Source organism: Anarhichas minor, unplaced genomic scaffold (genome assembly GCF_050575085.1).
Source record: "Anarhichas minor isolate MPS153535 unplaced genomic scaffold, ASM5057508v1 ptg000033l, whole genome shotgun sequence".
Taxonomy (NCBI): domain Eukaryota; kingdom Metazoa; phylum Chordata; class Actinopteri; order Perciformes; family Anarhichadidae; genus Anarhichas; species Anarhichas minor.
The window spans coordinates 3972070-3996410 of NW_027466479.1; the positions used below are offsets into that span (position 1 = coordinate 3972070).

A 24341-nucleotide genomic window follows, 5' to 3' on the forward strand; every position below is an offset into this window, starting at 1 on the left:
ACCAAAATAACAGAGATTCACAATATTACCGGTGGTAATGATCAAAATATGCATAAAACACTTAAAAATGGGATTAAGAAACACTGGAATAACTTGATCTTACATTTTGTTTCATAACACATCATTTGATTGCATCACAGATAGGACACATCTTTTTTTTAGTGAACATCATTTTTTAGTGAAAAACAAACAATCTTAAATATGGTAATCACAACTCATAAGCTCCCCCTGCATAAATACGAGATACATTTAAAAAATTGCCACATTGTGAGTCAGCTCATTCTTACATTATAATTCCTGTATTTTTAAAAGCAGAATCTATTTGAGCTTCTCTACCACGATAGCGAGCTTTTTAAAGTCACTCATTTGAGGATATTCACCGCTATCCTGATAATGAAAAATAATCAACTTAATGTGTGATCGTTGCGAATCGCCACCGTGTTTTTAAAAAATTGTGATCCAAGATAAAATCCTGTATTACCCCATCCTCAGACAGACAGACAGGACCCAGTGTCTCGGAGCTCAGTTTGGATCTGCAGAACTAAACGCTCCTTTAGTCCACGTGATGCAAAACAGGAGACCACAAGGCCATACGGTGTACTTTCAGGGAACCCTGAGGAAGAGGTTACATTCCACAGTCACACAGAATACACATGGCTGGTTTATAGACTCTAATCTTGGGGTTGAGCCCCCCCCCCCAAAGGGGCCCCAAGAAGGTTAAATGGGTAAGTGGAAAGAAAAATCCACTTTTAGTTTTCTCTCTTCAGACCTTAAATTACCAGTCTGATGAGGAATAATCACGTGTTAGCGTGGTCTCTACCTGCAGACATACAATAATATGCATAGTGTGATGACAGACACAACTATGTCCAGACTTGCTTTAATGAGTCACAAGCCAAAGAGGTTCAGAACCGTTTGAGATCAAATGTTTTTCTCTTCTTTTTTTAAAGATAATGAGTCAAATTAAAGTGTTTGTATTTTCCATCAGAATTATAGCCCGGCAGTGTGGAGACAGCAGCTGTGAACTAACATTGAGACCAATATGTAGGGAACTATTAAATTAATGACTACGATCTGACATTTTACAAGCCAATGAGATTAAATATAAATAATCAGACTCTCTTCAGAGAGGACTGGGGTTGCACTGGAGGAACCGTTGACCTCAGTATGTCTAAAATGCTGGTTGCAGTGAACTAAATGTTATAATGCTGTTCAGTGTACAGAATGGTTTAAGAGGACTGTCTCAAATCAAATCCTCTTACTTTGAAGGGCATAAAGTCAACTCTTTTGTTGGCCTGATGGGGAAAAGGAGCCAAGAAGAGCCGGGTAAGTCGTATTCAAGGGAACTCTGCTCATGTCTCGTGCCACATCTTACCTTTTAGGTAACAACAGCACCGGATGAAGCTAACGTCTTTCTCCCTCTGCAGGCTCGTATGAGTGGAACACAGTACAATCGTACGACAAGCGCCGCTAGGCGGTCACCTGTTCACCAGCCTGCACCTCATCGAGCCTTTCCTTCTCCGTGGGAGTGGATACCCGACGCTGGTTTTGTTTTCCCTCAAACTGTGTAGCCTATAGCTGTTAGTCGAATAAAATTGATTCTGTTTCCACATCGTAGTGATGTAGCGGTGCTGTACCTGTGACAGTTTTCATTTACCCCGGCTGAAGGTCGAGGAGCCTCGTTATCAATGTTCGTGGTTTCTGTGAGCGTTTTCCACCATCTGCCATGCTACAAAAGACTAAATGTTGTTGTGGACCATCAAAGCACGGCTATGCCCCAGGGTGTGCTAAACATTGTACTGCCAAAGTCACTGTATAGTGCCTCATTACTGTTTAATTGCAACTGATTGTTCTATAAATACAACACACCTGGAAAGGTTCCCATTTCGGCTTTCAAGTGGCTTTTAGAAGTTCTCCAGCTGGACACATGGTGTCATATGACAGGATACCTTTGTGTTATGGTTCAACAAATATTAAAATTATTTTCTTTACCGGTTCAACTTTCAGCTTGCAAGTTGTGAATTCCTTGAGTAAAACAAACCAAAAGGTTCTGGGGTTCAGAGCGTCTTTAGAGGTGAAGGGCGCTCTCTGGTGGACGACAGAGGCACTACACCAGGGACGCAGTGTCAGAGGTGAATTTATTATAATAGAAAACAAGTCACACAGATGATGTTAGCTGGACAAGATGACAAAGAGGACTATATAATGAATGCAATCCAATACAACAGCCTGGCAACAGATTCAGTTCCACGTGAGCTTTTTATGCCGTAATGGTAAATGGAACATTATATAACGCACGCACGCACACGTTTGCATAGCCAGTCCTATAACAGCAGAGATGACGTTAAACAGTGTGAATAGCGTTAACAGTGTAACTGACAATGTTCACATACGACCCACCTCTACCCATGAGACAGTGTAAAAAGGTCTCTCACACATATTTTGTAATATACTAGTCAGCAGCCATTTTGGTGTTAGCAGCTTGAAGTAAAACCATTTGGTGTTAAACCCTAAACCACCATAGAAACATGACATCATTTTACATACAGGTCTAATGCAGACCGGTACAAAATCTAGTGATGGTCTGAAGCTACTAAAATAAATGTATCATCATGTCTAAGGTCATCTATGAGCCCACAGTATCTATGAAGTACCAGGAAAAAATAGAAAAAAAGATACTAACTTTGAGGTGATTGAGGTGATTGATGTGTTTAAACACAATGCACATATAGACCTCACAGATCAGTCTAACCTAACCTTATGTGCTGGTCTTTGTCGGTCTTTGATGGAGCATGTCAGGACTAGCTGTAACACACTAGCAGTAATTTCCCATTCTGAGAAGTGAAGCCATGCTGAAGAGTCTGAAAGCTGCATTCTCTCTACTGTCCACCAGGGGGCGACTCCTCTGGTTGTATAGAAGTCTATGAGAAAATGACTCTACTTCTCTCTTGATTTATTACCTCAGTAAACATTGCAAACATGAGTTTATAGTCTCAAACTCTAGTTTCAAGTCTTCTTCAATACAGCATGATGTTCATTTAGTACATTATGGTCCATTTAGAGTCAAACAGACCATAAAGCAGAGTATGCTTTAGGGCGGGGCTACAGGGTGATTGATGGCCAAAAACCAAGACGGCAATGGCCACAATTCATTAACGGTATCAAACTGACACATTGTACTTAATATTTTGCTAATACAGCTAACACAGTATGGAAGGTGCATTACGACTCACAAACATATGACTTGCACTTGTCCATCTTGGAAGCTTGAGCAAGATTCTGAAAGCATCATTAGATGCCACCTGAATCTTCTTCATTTTAGATTTACTATAGCTGCACCACAGGTGGGCTGTATACAGTGAGTACAGTAGGCTCTGAAGAGAGCTGTTTTAACGTCATCTGTGCACATATGAAATTTACGTGCCAGCATATTAGCTTGTGCATACGATGTGCTGCACATTGTCATCATCACTTAGGTCATTCCTGATGATCTGACCCAAATATTTCATTTTGTGCACCACATTTAGCTCTTGGCCTCCCATAAACAACGAGGGAAAATGTAGCTTCTGATCCTCCTTGGTTTTAGCAATGACGATAACACTCTTTTTAGAGTTGAATTTGATATCATACTGCACACCTACCGTGAGCAGACTGTAAACCAGCGCTATAAGGAGACGGGACCACTAAGTCATCAGCGTATATTAGATGGTTAATAAGACTTTCCCCCACCATACATCCTGTCTTACACTCTTTTAACTTTTTAGAAAGGTCATCCATATATAGATTAAAAAGAGCAGGTGACAGTATTCCACCAGTTCCAGAGTATCTATTGTTTTAAAAGGAAGTTTGATAGGTGAACGCAATTTATTTACTTATGACATAATGATATGGAGTGATCAGTTGATCATTTCATCAGCTGACCACGAGTGTTGGTACTTCGGTCTCTGCTCTGCGCTGAGGAGAGCTGATTAAATATTAAGCAACATTTGATGTGAGGTTTGAGTTGGTTTATATCTTAATAACAATTGAAATGTGTCTCTAGTTATGGCTCACGAGTACAAGCTCAATTACCACTGCTGGTTTAACTGTTAATGATAAAGAGAATATGTAGGTGTAAAGTAACGTGTGAAGTGATATTAAATGTGAGAGGCATCATTAAACCTGTAATGATGCCTCTCACATTTCATTTCTACAGTCTGGCTTCAGTTCACCACCTCAACATCTGCCTCTCCAAAACATGACACAGAGTAGGAGACAGAGTAGGAGACAGAGTAGGAGACAGAGTAGGAGACAGAGTATGACACAGAGTAGGACACAGAGTAGGAGACAGAGTAGGACACAGAGTAGGAGACAGAGTATGAGACAGAGTAGGACACAGAGTAGGACACAGAGTAGGAGACAGAGTATGAGACAGAGTATGACACAGAGTATGACACAGAGTAGGACACAGAGTATGACACAGAGTAGGAGACAGAGTATGAGACAGAGTAGGACACAGAGTAGGACACAGAGTAGGAGACAGAGTAGGACACAGAGTAGGAGACAGAGTATGAGACAGAGTAGGACACAGAGTAGGACACAGAGTAGGACACAGAGTAGGAGACAGAGTATGAGACAGAGTAGGACACAGAGTAGGACACAGAGTAGGAGACAGAGTATGACACAGAGTATGACACAGAGTATGACACAGAGTATGAGACAGAGTAGGACACAGAGTAGGAGACAGAGTATGAGACAGAGTAGGACACAGAGTAGGAGACAGAGTAGGACACAGAGTAGGACACAGAGTAGGAGACAGAGTAGGAGACAGAGTAGGACACAGAGTAGGACACAGAGTAGGACACAGAGTAGGAGACAGAGTATGACACAGAGTAGGAGACAGAGTATGACACAGAGTATGACACAGAGTAGGACACAGAGTAGGAGACAGAGTAGGAGACAGAGTAGGAGACAGAGTAGGAGACAGAGTAGGAGACAGAGTAGGACACAGAGTAGAATGTTCTAAGGCCAACATGTTGCTGACGGACCCACACAGACCAGCAGCTGCTCCAGGGAATCACTGGTCTTTATCAGGTTTATAGATGGCCAGGGTGCGGGCCGACGGGTCGCTGGCGTTGGTCCAGCGGGGCATCCAGTAATGGGAGAGCCACTTGGCCTGGCCTGGGTAGTGCTTCTCAAACACCTGTCTGAAGTAGTAGGCCTCTTTGGTGCGCGGAGGGTTGTGAGGGAACGTCTTGTGAGCCTTCTCCATCTGGTCATCATTCACCTGAGAGACGACAGAACGCAGCTCACACACTTCTCTGTGTACATTGGAAAACAAGCATTCGCATCCTTTGTTCACGGTTAAATGGATAATTATCTGAGGTCTCATTAATGAAATGTTAGCGTACGTACTGATGTACTTACGGCAAAAAAATATTCTGATTTATAAAAACTTGCATATGCCTGCCAGTACGCAATTTCCTTTCACGAATCCCAAATAAAGGTTTTTCTTTTTAGAACCGAGAGGAAGACCAAGAAAAATAATTATTTGGACGAAGTTATCAAGGTTGTCGTGGTCGAGGTGTTCCCTGAACACTCGTTCCCCTCACGTGGTCCTCTAGCAGTGCATCCACCATGCAGAGTTAAGCTCTGTGTGTACTCGCGCTCTGCAGACGAGCTCCGCGTACACAAAGGCGTTCATGCGTTCATGTATTTTCCTCCAGCAGCCACACTCCTGGATTGTATTGTATGACTTTAACAGCTTTGAAATGTTTGACTATGACGTCTCCTAGTGGTTGCATCAAAAGAGACACTGTATCCTGTGAACAACAAGGATTCTCAGGATGTGTTGTTGTCATTATTGTTGCACAATGAACTGTAGTTGTAGCCCCGCTCGTTCTGCACACACACATGTATGAACAGATATTCAAAAGATCTAAATTTGAATAAAATATAAACAATAAAATAGGCGATACAATAGATCAAATACAATTTCAAAGAGGACGAATCATTAAAAAGTGTGTTTTTTGTTTGAATGTTTTTGGGATGAGGTCATTTAAACCAGTGTCAATCTCATTAACAAAAACTATGAAAATGACGAGACGTCATTAAACACTAATGGCGACCACATCAAACATGCAATATTGTTGACAGAAAAAACTAAATTGTGGTTTCAAGTATAAAATTGACTCCTTTTTATAAAGTTGGCGGTTGGGTTCTGGTGGGTGAGGAGCACATCTTTTTGCATGTTGGCCCGCTCACCACTAATGAGCACAGTCCTTCATCCTTCATCCTGTGTTTCTCATCAGATAATGATAAAATAGAATAGCATGTGAAATAAGTCTCACAAAAATGACAAAATGATTGGTTTTGTCTCAACTAGATTCACTGAAATGTTCAATATAATTTGATGACTAAAAAAGGACATTTGACTCACACGAAGACCAATTTTAAATATAAGTGACAAAATGAAGATAGAACATTTTGACTAAAAGTAATAACTTAAATGTGATGACTTTAGTCGACTAAAACGTTGCCAAATGGACTGTAAAACGTCATAAAATAGACCTCATTCAAACTCAAAAACAAGCGGCAGTCATACAGTCATACAGGCATACAGGCATACGGGCATACAGTCATGCAGTCATACAGGCATACAGGCATACAGTCATACAGGCATACAGACATACAGGCATACAGGCATACAGGCATACGGGCATACGGGCATACGGGCATACAGGCATACAGTCATACAGACATACAGTCATACAGACATACAGTCATACAGGCATACAGGCATACAGTCATACAGACATACAGACATACAGTCATACAGGCATACAGGCATACGGGCATACGGGCATACGGGCATACGGGCATACAGTCATACAGGCATACAGACATACAGTCATACAGACATACAGACATACAGACATACAGTCATACAGACATACAGGCATACAGGCATACAGACATAGAGGCATACAGACATACAGACATACAGTCATACAGACATACAGGCATACAGACATACAGGCATACAGGCATACAGGCATACAGACATAGAGGCATACAGACATACAGGCATACGGGCATACGGGCATACAGTCATGCAGACATACAGGCATACAGTCATACAGGCTTGCCAAAAACTAAATTAAACTCAGCATGCTGTCTGCCCGCACAGCAGCAGCTCAATGTGGATATGTTGGGACTGGTTAGCTGATAGCCAATCACATCATCCAAAACAATGACAGTGACCAACTCTGTCTCTGGCAGCGGAGTAACAGCTGAGGGTCTGAGATGACCTCATCCCTGGTATCACTAGCGGCCCCTGCCGCCCGGGGGCCGGTTAAGATTAGCGGCAATAATTAGGCAATAAAAGGTGTTTTGACAAAGTGTGTGTCAACCCAACAACGAGAGGTCCTTGCGCATGCAGCCATAACTGGCCACCCAAAATATTTTGCAGTGTGCTGCAGCAGAATGAGAGATTAGCCGTGGACAGACACAGAGGTGCACACTCACTCACAGACGCATAAACTCAATTGACCGATCACATGATCCTCCAGGCGGAGATAATAATAACTATGAGGGATGAAAGTGTGACTAAAACTAAAGCATTTTCTTCTACAGACTAAGACTAAAGGCCTTTGCACATCTTCAAACCAGATTTCTTTGTGATTAATTTGCACGTCAATATATCTCGTCAATCTGCTGTTTTTGTTATGGGTACAATCACACGGAACCCAAATATTAGTCGACAAAACAAGTGACATAATGTTTTTCTTTTCCTGGAACAAGGTACATTTTTCAGACAACGAAAAGAAGCGTCAATCAATCACATCAACTTGGACATATTCAAAAAGTACACAATAGAGTTCAAGAACTCGGAGGCTTCGTGTACCGAACCAAGACGGCAGACATTAGGCTCGTTTGAGATGAACTGCTCCTCGCCTGGAAAGTGGACGAGAGCAGGCGGCAGCAGCAGGGGGCGGGGAAAAAAACTAGCCGCCTTCAATAAATAAACAGGAAGTCAAAGAAACAGGAAGTGCAGTCAGTGAAGAGGACCCATGGCCTCCTCGCTCTCGTGAGGTTATTGTTGACCACGTGTTCATGACGTCAGAGCAAGTCGGACACAAATCTAACCGGCATGCATTGTTCGGCGATCGCTGGTGATCGATTCTGCGCAGGACTGGCTAGTCTTCTACGAGCCTATTATTACTCCTTTCAACCTTGACAAAGGAAACACACACCAGGTGAACAAGTGGTGCAGCTGATGCAAATCCACATCGCTGCAGGTATGAATTATGAATATTCTCGTGTCGTTTATTGGTCAGGCCCATGGTGAAAGAAGACCTTAAACCTAAGGTAGCTGCCAGAGAGAACACGGATTTAAAGTGAACACTGTTGAACAGGTCTTACTGGAACACATACCATGGACTCCAGGTGCTCCTGCAGGCACACGTACCAGGACTTCTTCACAGACATCATACCGTCGCTGAAGGCCTCTTTGCGCCTCCACAGGATCTCATCCGGGATCAAGTTGAGATCTTTGAAGGAGTCCCTCAGGAGATGCTTCTCCACCCCATGCTGCTTAAGACAGGAGAACGCTATTATCACGAAGCCATGCTGGAACACGTGAGATAAACACACCGGGTACAGATGAACTGACCTTGGGAATCCTCATCTCCTCGGGCAGAGAGAGGTAGTATGAGGTGAATCTGTGGTCCAGGAACGGCACTCGGAGCTCCAGACTGAGGGATGGAAAGGAGCGTCAGACGAGCCGAGACATATAAATAACACATTATTAATGAAGTGGAAGGATTGGACGAACTAGTGGTATTGTATTAGATGGTCAACGGCTCCATTATTCGGACTTTTCACTGTTCATCATTACTTATTTAAAACCAGTATTACCTTATTGGCTTTAATGGATTCCATTGCTGCAGATATTTAAGCCAATATTAAGGTATAATTAATCACATTTTGCCTTAATTATGATGCGTTTTTCATTTTGCCGTTGATGGAGCTGTTCAACGCTCTTATGAATGATTTACAATTTGGTGGAAAAATTAAAGATGAGATTGTAAAACCTTTCAGGTCTTCCATCAAGGCTGAAAATGACATTCATCAAAAGCTGTTGCACTAATATTAATTAGTGTCTGTCCGTTATGTCAGCGTGTTTCTGCTTAATTAATTGACTTGCAGAAATAAAAGCAAAAACAAATCACAGCCAACAGTCAAAGCCAGAAAGTACACTACAGTTTCAATGAGCTGAAACTATTCGTGGATCAGTTAGCTGAGCGACAGAAAACTGTTTTAATTCTCAATTAACAGTTTAAGTTGTTTAATTAGGCAAAGATAAAATTAAAAAAAAAGAGTTGCTGGTTCCGGCTCGACAACAAGAGACAACTCTCCCTCTGCTGGTTTGTGTGTCATGTCTTTTAGTTGATGGAGCCTGACTTCCTCAGTGAGTGGAAGGTGTTACCCGTGTGCAGCAGTGGTGCGATCAGCACGGAGGACATCGAACAAGTACAGCTCCTTCATCAGTCGAACACTGTCCTCTGCGGCTGCTTTGGGAGTCGGAGCCTGGAGGAGGAACTCAACTACGTCAGCATAACAAAGCCTCCGTTCAAACATGCACTCCTTTACATCGACCTCATGGCAATTCAACACGGTGTTTCATCATTTTGATTTATGATGACTGCATGGATGAATAAATGAACATCCGGCATGACAGCCCGAATGCTTGTTCTCCACCATCGTCTCTTTATGTTAATGTACCGGCATGTCTCAATGGAGCCATAAGAAACATTAAATGTAAACATGAGATAATTATGTTGAAATCCTCATTACATCCTGACAGCAATGGAGGAATCCAATGCTCTGACAAACAAAGAGAACAAACCCTGTATCTTCCTGCCTTGCATCCTCGTGTCTCCCCTTAAAAACAGTGACCTGGTTCGGCCGACATTATATCGTCTTTTGTCAAAAACGAAACCTCGGGATGTCCTCGTGCCCCGACAGTCTAAAGAGCACACAGGTAACGGCTACATCGCAGAATCACTTCAATAAAGGCCATGTGTTGCACCCTAATCCTCAAATACAGGCAAATTGTAGTAAACAACAAAAAAAGAGTAGACTTCCACATTTAGTAGAACTTCTGCCACTGGAGGTCAGCAAAGACTAGATTGTCAGCTACTGTTCAGTGACCCGGCTGCTGCTGGTCATGTCTGAAGGCCTTCAGGGAGGTTAGTTGGTCACATGGTTCCACATTTTGTTCCTTGTTTGTTCGGTGGCTACTTTACTAAATTACAGCAGTAGTGCCCAAACCTTTCTCAACTCAAACTAAATGCACGACTCGGTTTCACATCGTGGCTTCTAAAACGTTGTGACGTTTATGTTTCATGGTTCATGTGCTGCAGACCCTCCTGTTTCTTCTTCTGTTGCTGGACTCTGTGAGCCCAAAATAATAACGTCCTCACTCTCAAATTATTATTGTAATGTGGCACCTTGATCATATCGCTCCTCACTATGCAGGGATATCTTTATATTTGATATTTGAATATGCTACTATATATTGTTATTAACAAAAAGGTTTCTCTTGCCAAACAAAAGAAGATTGAGCAGCAGTGACTTGCCTTGTGGAAGTACAGGTATCCCTGAGTCAGCTCATCAGAGCCCTCTCCAGAGAAGATCACCACACTGTCAGACTTCTCCTTGATGTACTTTGCAACCAAGTACATCCCTAGAGCAGAAGAAGGGTTAACTCACACAGATATGGCATATGAAATAGTCAAATCAGAATATAAATATCCTCAACTGAATCGGGAAAAACACGCCACAGTTTAAGTCCCAAATATTAACGATTAATAATCGCGCATATAGGAACCTTTGAAAGACGGCTACAATTATGAAGGACGATGTAAACAGCCTTGATGATTGATTATCATTGAAGCATGTGAATCAGGCTCACACTACGAACAGATGTTCTTTGCCTGTGGAGCATTTCCTGTGCCAAAAATGAATTAAAAATAAATAATGGCATAGAGCGATGCCAACTTTAACTGTTGAAATAACAAATGACCACATTCAAAAACATATGCTAACATATATTAATTAAATTAAATGCACTTCATCTTTAAGTGTACGATGTGATCTTAGCTCCTGTTTTCCAGACTTCGATAAAGTTGCATTGCAGTCATTTATTCTGTTTTATCAATGCATCTCATGACGCATCATTGATTGTACTGCTGGGTCGTGGCCTCTAAATGTCCCATGCGTTCTGCATTCACCTCTTTTGTCACTGAACTAATCTCACTGGATCGCCTGTGTTTCAGACGAGTCAATCGGGAGGAAAAGGAATGCAGCGCTGCAGCAGAAATGTGAGGCGGCCTTTCACAGATGTGGAAACAAAGCACTGAACTGCTCCACTGCTCCTCCACTAAACCAAATGGATTCAAATCCACTGTGAACAATGTAGATGTCTTTTCTTAATCATAAGCGGCAATAAAGGTAGTTTATGCGAATGAATGTCACGAATTGGACCTCCTACCAGTGGTGTCTCTTATTTCTTACATAAAATGTAAGAAAAAACACTCGATAGGCCAGATTATGACACTTGGTATAAACTAGAGTTGTCACCATACCAGACATTTAGTAGACAATACAAATACCAGTGAAATTCCACAATTCTCGCTACCCCATTCAATATCCACAATAAAAAAATGTATAAATAACTAAACACTTAGAGCTGTTGAAAGGTAAACAGGTCATAATTCCCGCTCTAATATCTATTTTATATTGCTGTAAAAAACATCTCCTTCAAACAACTGTCTAAAGATTACAGTCGAGCACTTAACGACAACGTTATAATTTACCATTGTCTACTGTTTATTTTTACTGAATAGAGCGTGAACACATCACCACGAAACTCAATGCATCTCCATTAATGTTAGCCGTTAGCTCTGCTCTGTGTGCTAACAGCTAACCTTAGCTAGCTCTCTAGCTCTCCTCCTGCTGATCTCAACACAGATCTGTTGTTCACAATGTGTATATATATCTATAGATATAGATATAAAACACTCACCAACAGAGGCGCGTACGGTGGTGATGTCATAGGTCTCCAGGTGATGGATGACTTCCTCGACAGCTTGGATGCCTTCTTCTGCAGTGAAGTTCACCTCGTGGTGTTCGCTGCCAATGTGAGCTGCAACCTGACGAGTAAAAACACAACAAACGTCATATTTGTTTTGTCCTTTTTTACAAGGACTTTGCTGTTAAACAATTCAATGATAATTAAAATAGCTTTACTAACTATTAGTAATGCTATAAAATCTGTTATGTTAACAGTGTATTCTCACACACATAATATTTTATATTCTATATAAAATATTTGTTCAGGACTTTCAAATAATTTGTGAACCTTTAGGACAGGACATAAGATAAACAGGACATAAGATAGATGAACAGATATTTGTAACGCTTTGTTAATGATAAATAATTAGTTTGTAAACCTTCTATAATCATTTTTGGATGGCTATTATGAAGTTGCAACTGATGAATATAAGACATTTTGAAATAGTTAAAGGTGCTCCATTGCCTCCACACGGCTCTCAACACGGCCTCGGTGCTAAAAGAAAGCTGAAAGGAGCTGCCATCGTGATCAGTGATGTGACCCTTCACACAAACACTCCTTTCAGAAGCACCGACCTTACGAGCAGCTAAGATGTCTGGGCTGTCCTCTGACCCGATGGAGAAGGTCTGGATGGGATACTGCAGCTTCTCCTCCTTGGCCAGCTTCACCAGCGTAGCAGCAACCAAACTGGAGTCCAGACCACCTAGAGAGGAGACCACATGAGTGAGGATCATCAACACAAGCTTACCAAGAAATAATGAAATTCAGGCTACGCTGATGACAACGTAACAACGACTGACCATGTGACTGGGCTGCATGAGGTGCAGTAAACTTCTATTTTAAGCAAATCACATATGTGGACAGAACTGATACCAACAAGTGTGTTGCATATTGAAAATATGCTGACAGAACTGCTCTGTATTTTCTATTATCTCACCAATACTGTTCATATGTCTGCTGTATGTGTTTAGCATTCACATAAGACCACCACATTCTTGGATCTTGGCAGTCAGTCATACGGCTGCTCACACCAGCATTTCTAACAGGGACATTTTGGACCAAAATAAATTAGTTTCAATGGAAATGCAATAATCAGGGGACTCAGCAAAACAAAATCCAGATCAAATTTCACATTGAGTTTAATGTATGTGAACTTTGACATGCTAATTTTAGGGATGTATTGATCTATCGGCCGATATCGGCCTTGTTGACTGGCCGATGTTTATCTGTTGCATTGCAGCTGCTGGGTTGGTAACCTGACAACAGTTACCAGCTGCTGAGTCAGAGAAGAAGCCGCCTGCTGGTCATGAGGATGGGTGCCGTGCACTCATGTGGTTGGTTTACAAATGAAAGGGCTTTGAAGCGTTCTCTTTTTAAGAATCTTATTCATGTGAAAGATTATATCAAAGGTTGTGACATACAGTACATTTGTATTATTGAATTTGTGCTCATGCAAAGACAGTTTAATGAATTGGTGAATGACTTTTAAATAGATCCCTTTTTACAATTATTTAGCAAACAAAATCGGTATCAGCATCGGCCAAATTGTTGTTTTAAACATCGGTATCGTGAATCCCTACTCATTTTCAGTATTTGTCTAAACCTTCTCGACAGCGCTGATCTTTGAGGGAACGGAGACGAACAAAGTCCCACATAGAGTAAAACGATCATATCCTCTGTGTCACACCATCACACCAGGCTAGTTTTTGGTACAGGAGGAATTAGCATGTGAGGAGACAGTGTGTTGTTTTAATGAAGGCTTACGTTCATATAAAGTATGTTATGTCATTTTCCATATTTTAAATTACCTGACAGAAGACAGCCAATTCTCCTTTGAGCCATGAGACGTTTCCTCACGGCGTTCTCAAACAGGGCTCTGATGTTGCTTTTCACCGTTTCCTCATCAAAACCTGCAGAGACATCAGTGAGATGAAACTCATCAAAATTGTTTACCAAATGAGTAGATATACAGGAGTCAACAATGAACGGTTTCATACTTGTACGCAGTCTCTCCACAGTGTCGTAGACGGCATGGGCGGGCTCTTTTGTGCAGCAGTGAAACTGATCCATCTGAACGGACTCAACTTTTCCGTTCTGCTTCAAATCAAAGGCTTCGAAGTGCCCAGGGAGCAGGGCCACGATGTTGGCAGGGGAAGCCGTTGAATGGGTGATGTCTGTGAGTCCTGTGATCAGAATAACAACAAGTTGAGCAACGCTAAAAAAAGCTGTAAAACGAGTACGAGAGACCCAGATTCACAGGGTGTAATAAACTATCCCGTTACCTTTGGCTTCGGAGCAGACTGCAAGAAATCCATCATCCGTGAGGAATTTGAACAAAGGCCGGACGCCGTACGTGTCTCTCCCCAGAAAGACTTTTCTGTTGGCAGTGTCCAGCAGAATAAAAGCAAAGACACCATCCAGCAGAGAAGACATCTTCTGGATGCCGAAGCGGTGATACAGATGGAGCAAAATCTCACCATCCACTTTAGTCTGGTGGTCAAAGTCAAACTGCTTTCTCAGCTGAAAGAAAATGGAAGAAAATACCACAGACGGGGTTATTTTAGATGCGTTATGAGAACTGCGCTTCCACCAGGTAAAAATGTATGCCCAATGTCATTGATTCCACTTTGTCCCCAGTAGGGGAAAAAGAAAATCCAAAATATCCAATATCGCTATATTATGATTTGTGATATTGTATCAATTCTCAAAAACACTGTAGATTTTGTATTTATTAGTTTTCATGCAAAGATTAACTCAGTCCACGCTTTATGCAATTTGTAAAGACGTGTGCCCTCAGTATGCCTTCTCAAAGTAGAGCTATGATGTCGGGTGTTACAGGGACTGTGATAAATGCAAATGCAGATCCAACTGTTCTGATTCCATAAAAAAGTAAACATATTCTTACTCAGATATTATGCATATGGCGGTGTGTTCTTTATACTACGAAAAAAACTGAATATATTGCCTTGCTTACAGTACCGCAATATAGTGACTCGTAAGCCCTGAGTCATGATTCATATCGTATCGCCAGACTCTGAACTTGCTTTTGAGATTTCAATATGTTTCAAGTGTTCTGTAGAGTCTAACCAATGAGTCCGCAGGGGAAACTTATTGGCCAATATTATCTTATTACAGATATATCAGTGTCACATGATCACTGTTTCCGTTACAGTTTTGTTCACCAGATGAGTGACAAGTCTATTTTACATTATAAAATGGCACACTCTCTTTATATATCAAACTTTAAAGATTTTGTTTACGTAAAAAATATCCATAAAATCTAGAGTGATAATATCAGCATCAGTCACAAAAACTGGTTTAGTAATATGACAACTGGTTAGTTGTTAAACAGAACTAAGGCACTGTGCATGTCCTCTCAAAGGTCCAATGGGATCTACTGGCAGAAAAGGAATATGATATTAATAAGATTGTGTTCTTCAGTGTAAAATCACCTGAAGCTAAGAATCTGTGTTTCTGTTAGCTTAGAAGGAGGCGTATATATCTACAGAGGGAGAGGTTTCTACAGTAGCCCAGAACGGACAAACCAAACACCAACTCTGGATAGAATCGTGGCCCGCGGGAGAAGTTTCAGTTGGTTGTAATCTGCAGCCTCACCACCAGATGCCACTATATCCTCCTACACACTGGACCTTAAGAACAGAGCTCCTCAACCCTCCGCTAACACCGATGGTATCACAGAGACGCTAGCGTGTCTTACCGTGTGATGGTTATAAATCTCTCCATTATAGCAGAGCCACAAGAAAGGGAACTTCTTGATGCGCAGGGGCTGCATACCATACAGCTGGTCCACAATAGCCAGCCGGTGGAAGCCGAAACAGCAGTTGATGAAGCCGTTGACGTTCTCAAAGCGGAAGGCATCGGGGCCCCTGTGAGCGATCTTCATGGCACTGGTGCACTGGACCGACAGACACTCATCACTGCCAAACAAAGCCCAGATTCCACACATTTCACAGCTGTGGAAAAGGGACAGAAACAAAGAGACAGACACAGTGTCGATTAGTGAGCAGTTTATAACTATACAATAAAACATTAATAACCTGAAAGGTTAAATACCGTGGCATACAAACTAAATGTAGTCCAGAACCAAGATGAATTGTTTTTTTATCATTTGTGGAAAACTAATACAATGTTTCCAAAGTTTTCGATTTCTCAGAAATGTTTGTAAAAATATCCAATTGTAAGGATTGGCTAAAAACAGCTGAAAACCAAATTTAAATATGAAGATGTATTCAGTCCATAGAATCTAACGTCAATGAGCTAGTGTGAGTGATCAGCCGCATGAGGGGCCAATGCAACACAACGTGGTCAGAAGTTTGGTTGTTTCACCCGCACTTGTGCTGATTAACAGGATGGAATTGCGCATAGAAAGAACAACTGTACCTTCTGGCGTTCAGCGGGAGATTCATTTCACAGCACCGAAACTAACCTTACCAAGCCTTTAAAAGAATTATTGAGTTGTTTGTTATTAATATGTATTCATAGTACAAAATGCTAGTCAGCTCAGCACCACTCCAGAACACTTGAATTTATTTTTAACACTTTTAATCTATTTTAAAGTTATTAAAATAGCAGACCTACGAAAAGTAATTCATAAATTCAATTCACAGAGCAGCTACTCTGAAAAGCTGAAAAACAGGTCTGACTCCGAACGTCAATCAATCACCCTTGACCCTCCCCACCTGCACACATGTCTCCAGGCCCAGACGGCGTGCCCCCCTTCCTGTCTGAAAGTCTGTGGTGACCAGCCGCCCCCTACGTCACACGGATCTACAGATCAGTGGAGCTGTGTGCAGTCCCCTCCTGCTTCAAATGCTCCACGATCATCCCGGCCCCCAACAAACCCTCCATCACAGATCAAATGACACCATGACGTCTGTAGTCATAACATCCTTTGAGAGACTGGTGTTAACCCATCTGAAGGACTTTAAAAGACCACCTGGATCCCCTGCCATTTCATACCATGTTAACAGGTCAGTGGATGATGCAGTTAACACGGGTCTGCACTACATCCTGCAATACCTGGACTCTGCAGGGACATATGCAAGGATCCTGCTTGTGGACTGCCTTTCAGCGCCATCATCCCAGACATGCTCTGCTCCAAACTCACCCAGCTCACTGTCCAAGCCTCCACCTGTCAGTGGATCACAAACTTCCAGCACCCGGACCATCTGTTAAACTTTTTCAAGTTTGCACAGCTGGCCCTCTGGTGTGGTCAGAACAACCTGGAGCCGAGCGCTCTAAAGATGACAGTGGGCTTCAGGGGAGCTCCACTACGCTGCCCCCAAAACATCATAATGAACAGGTTTCTGGGATCTGAAGTGGACTTTCGACAAAGACACCTTGAGGAAAAAAAGGCCCAGCAGAGAAAGTACTTCCTGCTCCAGCTCAGGAAGCTCAATCCAGTTCTACACTGCAATAATCCAGTCTGTTCTCTGCACGTCCATCACTGTGTGGTTCGGATCAGCCACCAAACGGGACAAAGAGTCAGGGACTTCAGGGAAAATCATTGGTGCAAGCCTGCCCTCCATCCAGGACTTATACACCTCCAGAAAACCATTTGTTCACTTCTTGTGCACATAACAATCCTGTCTGTTATTGAACTGTATCTGTCCAGCTTTGTTGTCCCTAGCTTTCATTTCTATGCCTGTAAGTACATCAACTTGCTTGTATGTGCACGTGCACTTGGCAAATAAGGTGATTCTGATTACCATATGTTCTAAATAACACCAAGCTCCTTTCAAAATCCTACCTATTAAAACTTTGAATAGCTCTGGCCAAACACGTGAGAAGCCAGCAACATGGCTACGGAGCTGTCACACATTATTATGTGGTATTGTTCTACTCGGCACAGGCAAAGCTGCACATGTTTCCGTATGTCAGGCAGGTTGATCTATTCCCAGCACCCTCCTCCGCCTCACGGTGGTCCGCAGCGGGGAGCTTCGCAACGTGCCTGCTGTATCGTGCTAATATGTCCATGAACTAAGACGCTGCCTGGTGGCTCACGAATACGCCGACCCCATTCAGAATTGGCCAGTAGTTATTCGCCATGGGTGCGTGTACTTTTAATTGAGTAGAGTACTTTTTAAAAACTCCGTTCGAGTGAAAGTCACTATTTCATTCTAACGAGACAGATGTACAACACGAACGAACAAACACTAGTGAAGCCGCTGGACTGACCTTGTTCTTCAAGACGCTATCCGTAGCACTGACGGCTAAAACAGTAGCGTCTCTTTGATGTACAGTTACTGATGCAACCGCACTGACTCCCTTTGGTCAATGTCAATCATGTTTAACCGGAATCAGTGAATGTGTCTTCAAAATAAGAGCGTACAGCCACGTTGTAGTAGTGAGGGAAAAGCAAAACATTCTGCCACAAATGACACTATATGTGTTACAAAATTGAGAGAATAAACTACAGCTGGACAATACAGCAGTTAGTAGTTTCTAGTTGGATAGCTTACGTACTAGCAGTGGTGAGATTATGGAAAAACGTGTCAGTCATATGACTACATACTGTATGCAGTCCATATACTAAAAAATATATGTTCAATTGTTTTGATTGCAGAGGCTTTTACTTAGCTCATTCACATTTAATTGTCTTCCAAATAGCTTGTAATTCTTCGGTGAATGATTTATTTTGAAGGCTATATCCACAGACGAGCGGGATGTTACTTTAATGTTGCCAGTTCGACGATGCAGCCTCTTCTCCTGTCAGTTCGATGTAATGTTGCATCACTTACAGATCGTGGTGAAGGATGTATACAAATACTCCCTGTTGCAAGTAAAAGTCCTGCATATGTATATGTATGTAACATATGTTACTTGAGTAAAAGTAGGTCGGCCAATAAGGGAAATGCACTTAAGGGGAGACACTTCAGGTTAACGAGGTAACACATTTAACTGATAGATATCACTATACTTCCCCTGTTGATTACTTACATCAAGGCAAGTATTTTTCTGAATTACAAGTTTTCTGAAAATGTTTAAATATGCAAATGAGGCACACCTTATCAAAAGTGTTCATTTGCAAACATTTCCAGAGCAGAAATCTGAACATGTTTCATCTTGTTGTTTGGTTAGCTGACAGCCAACTACCAGTACACACACACTGCTGAGTCAGCCTACATTGCTGCTACACAGGTGGAGAGCTTGTTGAGTTTAATTTTGTTTTTGGCAGGATTCTATGAAATGTCTCATACAACAACTTTGAGCCGATTGCCTGCATACATCAGCGCTTGTTTTTTTTACTTTAAATAAAGTGTATATTACGATGCCTTAATGTCCATTCTTGTCTAGACAGAGGTTAGCCAATTGTGCGTATTCATTCAATCACACATTACAGCAGTGGTCGTTGCAGACACACCTTGCGGAGATGTGCACTGTACTGAGTGCAACTTTCTAGTTCATCATGTTATTAATGATGCATCATGTTTCGGTTGTCCATCCTCTCTGTCTGCAGGAACAATCTTGTATTATCATGAATAATTGAGTTGTTTCAACAATGAACTTACACATATTACCAAACTAATTTAATTATTTACAAATTCATGTTTCTGTTATTTCTTCCAAGTGACAGCTTCATAATTTATTTGTTTTGTCCAACTACCGTTCAAAACCTTTAAAGCTCTCATGTAACCGTCCCTTTGGTCAACGGCTTGTGTAAACGGTGTGTCAAGTTTAGGTAGTCCAAGTGTCGGAGCTGAAAGTAATGCGCTCTATATGTCATTAAAGGCAGCAGTCGAGGAGTCAGTCCAGGTCAGTTTGTTATGCGCAGAAAGATGTTTACCATGAGTCATGAGAGAGGGGTGCCTCTCTTTCTGAGGAATATGGAGAAAAATACAGTGGCCAAGTCGACGAAGGAAAAATGGGTCGTGTCTGGAGGAATGAGTGACAGAATGTTGTGTTGATTAGAAACTTGAGATGCTTGCGGGTGCACCGAAGCATTACTGCTTGTAAATCTTGGACAAATTGCCACTCAGTTGGTTCCCCCAGGTCTCAAATTCTTTACCGGAAAAATTGGTGTGCGCACCAGTGAATCATCACACTCGATTATTACACCAGCCTCCAATAAAGACTCAAAAACGGGTATAATACCATCAATAGCCTCTCAGTGAATATTGCTTCATGCATGGGCGTAAATCTGAATTTTGGGTGAACCACCAGAGGTGTCGCCCCCTCACCAGTCCTACGTCTATGCGCAGACCATAAAGAGGAGGGCACCCAGGACAGGTCAGCCATGTTGACAGATGGAACATTTGAAACCATGGTGTGTGTGTTGATCAAACATAAGTTGAGTGACTCTTTTTGCTGTTGGCAGTGATGTACATCTTCTCCTCTTCATGCTGCAGGGACGACCAGGGGACACATTTAGATCCTCATATTCAAATAGTTCAGTGTGAACCCTCCAGAGAGTATTACACAGGTTTTAGTTTGACATCCTCTCATGTGCTGCTCACCAGGTGTCGACTTTGACCCGCAAGCGCCAGCGCTCTGCTGCTACTGGAGACCGACCCCAGAGGAGGAGGAGGAGCTCCGTGGCCCGTCCTTCTCAACCTGCTAAGACTCCAGAGGCTCTCCTGTCTCTGTGTGTTTTCTTCCAAAGCCTCGGGCCTCCATCCGGCCTGCAGACCTGCCGGTTGCCTCCAGTGTGGCCCCGGCCCCCGGCCCTCCTCGACTCCACTGCACCACGACGGCCCTCTGATCCACAAGCGCTCTGAGGAAGAGTACCAGCTACTCTACCACCAAGTTGTGGACGATATGCTGAGGTGTGTTGTGTCAAAAATCAATCTGATGATTATCACATTTTCCGATCACTTTACTTTTTCACTCAATTTATTCCATGTATCAAATTTTGAATCTCTTGTCTCGTTATGATTTAATCTCTGTGTCTTCCTCTCGTCACAGGTTCAAGAACGGCCGTCTGCGTCCGCACAGCTTAACACTGGGACGTCTCATCAAGCAGAAGCTCTGGGAGAGACTGGACCGTCCCACGTTGACAGAGACAGCTGACAAGGACGGACAGGTGCACGTGGACGTCTCATACGGGGTCGGGGTTTATCCTCCTGTTTATTTTCTTGACACTTCGGAAGAAGCCATGAGCTAAAATAATGATCAAATATGATCAGACCTGTAAATATTATTGTAGTAAATGTTTAAATGTAATAGGTTATGTTATGTTATGTTATGTTATGTTATGTTATGTTATGTTAAGTTTAAGTAATCTTCTTCACAGCTGAAGAATCCTCTTTTTGTTTGAGTCGGTAAATGCAGTCTTTGTCCACAATCTTTTTATTCAGCTTCAGCCTCAACAGTTCCTGAAATCATCTTCTAGAAAACAAACAGCCTCTGACAACCAGCTAAAGCACCTTCCTCCACCCTCAACCTACAACCTCCACCATCAGCCTAAAAACAAACCATCCATCTTAACCTGCTGCCTCCGAAATGACAAACCCACCTCCACCTACTGCCTCTGCCAGCAACCTGCAGGTGCAGCTGCAGGTGCAACCTCCACCTGACAGCTGCCATCGTAATATCCACCTACAGGCTCTACCAACAACCATTACCGCTGCCTCCACCTGCAGATCCTCGCAGACACCCGCCACCCGAACCTTCACCTGCAGCCATCAACCTCGGCCTCCACCTGAAGATGCTGCCAGATGACTCTAGCTCCACCTGAAGCCTCCTCCATCAACCTGCACCGCTGCCTCCTCTCCTATCGCCATGTGAAGACCATAGAGGAACAGCAGGGACCGATGAGGACGATCCCTTCTACCAGAGCCGTGTACCAGAGATGCTCCGTCCTCCTCCACATCCTGCACATTCTCCACCGACTCCTGCTGCTCCTCTCCCAAACTGAGAGTGACCCTCCCTGTCTCAGCACCACCGCCAGATTAGTGGAGGTCTGAAGGATGCAGAGACGGCCAGTTAGCTCGCTCTGTTACTGTGCACATGTAAACCTTTTCACTGTTGCTCAATAAATGTCCATCATTCTCTGCAGTCATCAGATCAGTCGTTTGTGTCCATAAAACAGACACGTTCATATTAGAGATCAGAGTCAGTTTTTTATGTTTTTTACTTCAGTTTACCAGCAGATATTTTTACTTACTTTTTACTTTCTGATAAATGAGTTGATACAAATTATTTATTGGTTAAAAATGCTTATGTTTATCACTGTAAAATAATAAATCATCACGTCTTATGAAAGTCATGTCTTCAATGCTTTATAAGCACAATCATAACACATTATAATATACCTATAAAGCCTTATAACAAGGCGTCCTATGGGATAATCTCATCACTGTTAATCAAGGCATCACATGTATCACCCGCATTAACTTGTCACCTTTTTTTCCGGCTGGTTTCAGTAAAGATTCTGAATCTTTCGCTGGTCTTGTTGTAATCAGTCTGTCGAGGAGGAAACTCCTTTGTTTGGAACTTGTTTTTGTTTTTAAGATCCACTGATTTTATATCAAAGTCTCTTGCAATTCTTCACAATCTGTAGTTGTCTTGAAGGACGACTTTCTTTCAGTGGTCTTGGATTAAAACTGCTTGCAGTCATCAGAGTGTTCCTGTCAGTGGGTTTAGTGGGAATACTTGTTGGTAGTTTTTTCACCATTTTGTATTAATTTAACATCTAAAAAGTTGATTTAAAATTTGTGTCAAAAGGGAGAGTTGGAGTCAAACTGTTCAAATACATTTTAAATTCTTCCAGCTTTTCTAACTCACCACTGAGCTCAAGACAAATATCATTACAGATCAGCCCCAAACTGTGATGTACTGACCACAGTGGTCATTGTGTTAAATACAATCCATTTGAAAAAATGACTCATCAAAATTAAAGTAACTCTCGGTGAAAATCATCTCAGCTCTCTTGACCACAAAATCTACCGACAACATTTGGTTCACATCAATGGACAGAAAGTATCTCAAAGCATTCACATCGTCCTCATGAGGAACAGAATGAATTCACATCTGTGGTTACTCGTGAATCCTTCTCATCAACAATGAGAGCTCTGCTCTTCAGCAGCATGTCAGTGTGTCTTGTATGTCGGAGGGCAAAGCGTTCAGCAGCTTCTTCATGTGTGAGTCCACAAAGATTTGAGACTTGAGATGAATCCTCATATGTTAAGTTCAACTGTTACTATTTAGTTTGGATACAACTTTTTGTATTTCTTATTTCAACCACAAGATGGTGCCATCATATTTAAAGCACACACAGGTGACACATTAATGCAGGTGATACATGTTATGGTTTGATCACCAGTAATGTGATTCTATTATAGGATGCCTTGTTATGTGTTAACATGTTTTTGGAAATGTATAAAAAGTTGTTTGTAACTTAGACTTCTTGCTCGGCCCCTGAAGAAGACGCATGGGGAAATGTTGGGCTTTTGATTCAGCACAATGTTGTTGAAATAAATAGAGATTGATGAAGTGAACAGGTGTGTGTGTGTGTGTGTGCTGTCCTCCTCCTTCAGACAGACAAGAGTTCCAGCAGCAGCACAAGTTTCATGAGGTTGAGTTGTTTCTTTGTTTGAAATTCATGAGGCTTCATAAAACTCTTTTTAAGGGTTATAAAAAGGGAACATAAAACTACAGTTTTCTATAGTACTGATACATTTCAGTTAATAGACTAAGACTAAATCTAAATTCGTTAAAAAACATTACAAGCCAGCGAGTGAGCAGCACCGTACTGTCTCTAAAAAGAGTAACATTTAAAAACAGGGTGATGAAAATAATCTGTTGGTGAAGTCATTTACACAAAAACCTACAAATACGCCTTTTATTTTTAACCATACTGTGTTCCCCTACATTTAAGATGTATGACAGTGGTGATGAAGTTATTAATAATTATCAAAACTTCATAAACTGCTTCAGAGTGACATTTTTTATGTAGATCACCACTTTGTGTTTAAAAGTCATCAGTTTGGCTCTTTGCATGAAGAGGTTCTCGATATGATAACTGAAAGAAAAGCAATAATAATATACTGTAATGAAACTTTAAATAATATGCATGCATAATATGTAAATATACAACAATTATGTATAGACGTGACTGTCAAAACAAAATGGACATAATTGCTAGGTTACGTCAGCGCTTCATTAAAAGGTACTGTCAATCCTGCCCATCCTCAGCTGTGTGGTCCAATTAGTCCGCTGTTTTTCATTATCTTGATCCACAATCCAAATAAATGTCAAATGT

At 41.9% G+C, this 24341-nt stretch overlaps 1 protein-coding gene and 1 long non-coding RNA gene across 2 annotated transcripts; one reads left to right on the forward strand and one right to left on the reverse strand.

The window, feature by feature from the left end:
- Positions 1 to 2121: 2121 nt before the first annotated feature.
- On the reverse strand, positions 2122 to 18410 carry asns (asparagine synthetase). The gene is made up of 12 exons (XM_076105799.1): positions 18317 to 18410; positions 15837 to 16092; positions 14401 to 14638; positions 14116 to 14301; positions 13927 to 14028; positions 12694 to 12821; positions 12071 to 12197; positions 10623 to 10729; positions 9470 to 9570; positions 8654 to 8735; positions 8416 to 8571; positions 2122 to 5266 (listed from the first exon to the last, which is right to left on the reverse strand). Exons 2-12 carry the CDS (start codon positions 16083 to 16085, stop codon positions 5057 to 5059), a joined length of 1686 nt encoding a protein of 561 aa, XP_075961914.1. The 5' UTR covers positions 16086 to 16092; positions 18317 to 18410; the 3' UTR covers positions 2122 to 5056.
- Positions 18411 to 18892: 482 nt separating this feature from the next.
- On the forward strand, positions 18893 to 23558 carry LOC142965245 (uncharacterized). The gene is made up of 3 exons (XR_012957644.1): positions 18893 to 19026; positions 20599 to 20904; positions 21044 to 23558. It is a non-coding gene; the product is annotated as an uncharacterized LOC142965245 (long non-coding RNA).
- The last annotated feature ends 783 nt before the right edge of the window (positions 23559 to 24341 follow it).

Excerpts from the sequence above, each read along its gene's own strand:
- asns (XM_076105799.1), bottom strand. The coding sequence starts at position 16,085 with ATGTGTGGAATCTGGGCTTTGTTTGGCAGTGATGAGTGTCTGTCGGTC. Across the intron at positions 10,730-12,070 it reads CACCGTACGCGCCTCTGTTG|GGATGTACTTGGTTGCAAAG; the intron begins GTGAGTGTTTTA and ends CTTCTGCTCTAG. Across the intron at positions 5,267-8,415 it reads AGGAGCACCTGGAGTCCATG|GTGAATGATGACCAGATGGA; the intron begins GTATGTGTTCCA and ends GTCGTCTCTCAG.